Raw genomic sequence first — 2,367 nt, 5'->3', positions numbered from 1 at the left:
TTGTAGGACATTCTATCCAACCAGAGCAGAATATACATTCTTTTCAAATGCTCATAGAATATATACCAAGATAAACTATATACAGGACCATAAAATAAACTGCAACAAATTTAAATTTAAATTTTTTTAATTTTAAATAAGTAAATAAATAAATAAAATCATATACAGTATGTTTTCTAACCACAATGGAATCAAACTAGAAATTAATTAAGAGAAAGATAAGAAATAAATCTCCAAACATTTGTAATCTAAATAATACACTTCTGAATAAATTGAGAGTTAAAAAGGAAGTCTCAAGAGAAACAATAAAATATAAATTGAATGGGAGAAAATAAAAACGTTAACATATCAAAATCTGTGAGACTCGGCTAAAGCAGTGCTAAGAGGGAAACTTATAATTCTAAAAGTATACATCAGAAAAAAAGTCCAAACCAATAATCTAAGTTCCCAACTCAAGAAACTAGAAAAAGAAGAGCAAAATAAACCCAACGCAACCATAAGGAAGCAAGCAATAAAAATAACAGCAGAGACTTCTGTCTAGGCTGGAACTCAAGATGGCTACACTCTTGTTGAGACATGTTGGCCATCACTGCCTTCGTGCCCACCTTAGTCTTTGGCTGTGTATCAGAAATGCTCTTCTTTTGGGAACTACTGCCAAAGAGATGAAGAGGTCCTGGTTCAAACCACCCTTTGCCTCCCTGTATCACTATCTACAGTTCGTTTCTTCCCCTGGCTATGTCAATTTGCCACCATGACACTGGTAATCCCTTGAGTTCAGAGGTCTCTCTTTTTGGCTTTTTAGCCCTGTTCATCCCTGGGAACTTTGAGTCTCTTTTGGAACCTGTGAAGTCCCTGTGTCTGGGGCCAGCCCTAATCCACACAATCAAGTTTGCTCTCATCTTCCTTTTCATGTATCACACCTGGAATGGGATCCAACACTTGATGTGGGACGTAGCAAAGGGCCTGAGATGTCCCAGTTACAGCAGTCTGCAGTGATGTCTTGGTTCTTACTGAGTTGTCCTCTGTAGGACTGATAGCCATGTAAAGAGCTGAAGTTCCAACATCATCTTCTTACGGGTTATTACACTGAGCTATCTTCCTGTTTGTCACTCTTATCTCCTGCCAGAGTAAATTCTCTTCATTTGTTTAGACCCTTTTGTGCTTGCAGATTCCTTCTGGCATTCAACAGTAGAGTACCTTACAGAACCATAGTAATGGAAAAAGATCCAGTTTTTCCCTTATTTCTAAAGATGAAATGAGAGCAAAAACTCCTTTCCCTGCGCCCAGCTTGTGGCCTACTCTGGGCCTAGGAGTAGATTATATTCTTCACATTGGGCCTTGATTTGTTCTTGAGGGTCAGCGTTTGGCTCCTTCTTCTTGAGACAGTGAAAATGATGCCAACTCTGTGGCCTTGTACCATAGGCACTGGGAGTGGGGCTTTGGGTGCCATTGCCTGTGGGTTGTTGGTATAAAAAACAATTCTGTTCATCAGTCCCAATCCAGGGCCTTTAGCACCTACACAATGTGATTAAAGAAAGAGGGGGCCGGGGGTGATTGGGAATCAGCCTGTCCCAGATAGTTGGCTCTTCAAGCTGAGGAAAAGATCTATAGCTTTTGATGCAAGAGGAAGATCCAGAAAATTATTGCAGAATCTATTAAGGGTTATTTCTTCTCCTGCTTTTCCGGTAAAACAAGCCTCTTATTGTCATGTTTTCTAATCCAAATTCATGTGACATCTTTTTCTGAAACTAAACTACTCAGTTTGTCTTTGAAAAAAAAAATAAAAGCGGAAATCAATGAAATAGAAAACAGGAAAAAAATAGAGAACATTAGTGAAACAAAGAGCTGGTTCTTTGAAAAACTCAGTAACATTAGCAATGTTCTAGCAGGAATGATAAAGAAAAAACGAAAGATGACACAATATCAGTTATGAAACAGAGGGTATTAAGTACAGATCCTACAGATACAGAAATAGATAGAATTGCAGAGAGCCCTTCCCAGTTCATGTAATGAAGCTAGTGTTACCCGGACACCAAAACCAGAGAGACAAAGCACAGCACACACACAAAAATATACAGACCAATACCCTTCATGAGTATGGACACAAAAATCCTTAACAAAATATTAACAACTAGAATTCCACAATATATAAAAAGAATTATACATAATTATACTAAGTGAAAATTATTACAGGGATAAAAGTCTGGCTCAATTAAAAAAAAATCTATCAATGGTTTAATATACAATGAATCAATACACAATCTACCAATATAATCTAACAGGCTAAAGAAAATCACAGGATCATTACAATCACTGCAGAAAAAAAATATGACAAAATTCTAATCCACTCATGTTTTTAAAAGCTAA

General features: G+C 37.0%; 1 protein-coding gene across 1 annotated transcript; it reads left to right on the top strand.

Annotated features, from left to right (window-relative positions):
- The first annotated feature begins 554 nt into the window (after positions 1-554).
- Positions 555-996, top strand: LOC117032512 (succinate dehydrogenase cytochrome b560 subunit, mitochondrial-like). The gene is made up of 2 exons (XM_033124098.1): positions 555-631; positions 717-996. Exons 1-2 carry the CDS (start codon positions 555-557, stop codon positions 994-996), a joined length of 357 nt encoding a protein of 118 aa, XP_032979989.1.
- The last annotated feature ends 1,371 nt before the right edge of the window (positions 997-2,367 follow it).

This window comes from Rhinolophus ferrumequinum, chromosome 12 (assembly GCF_004115265.2).
Source record: "Rhinolophus ferrumequinum isolate MPI-CBG mRhiFer1 chromosome 12, mRhiFer1_v1.p, whole genome shotgun sequence".
Classification (NCBI taxonomy): domain Eukaryota; kingdom Metazoa; phylum Chordata; class Mammalia; order Chiroptera; family Rhinolophidae; genus Rhinolophus; species Rhinolophus ferrumequinum.
This window is presented reverse-complemented; position numbering and strand designations above follow the sequence as displayed.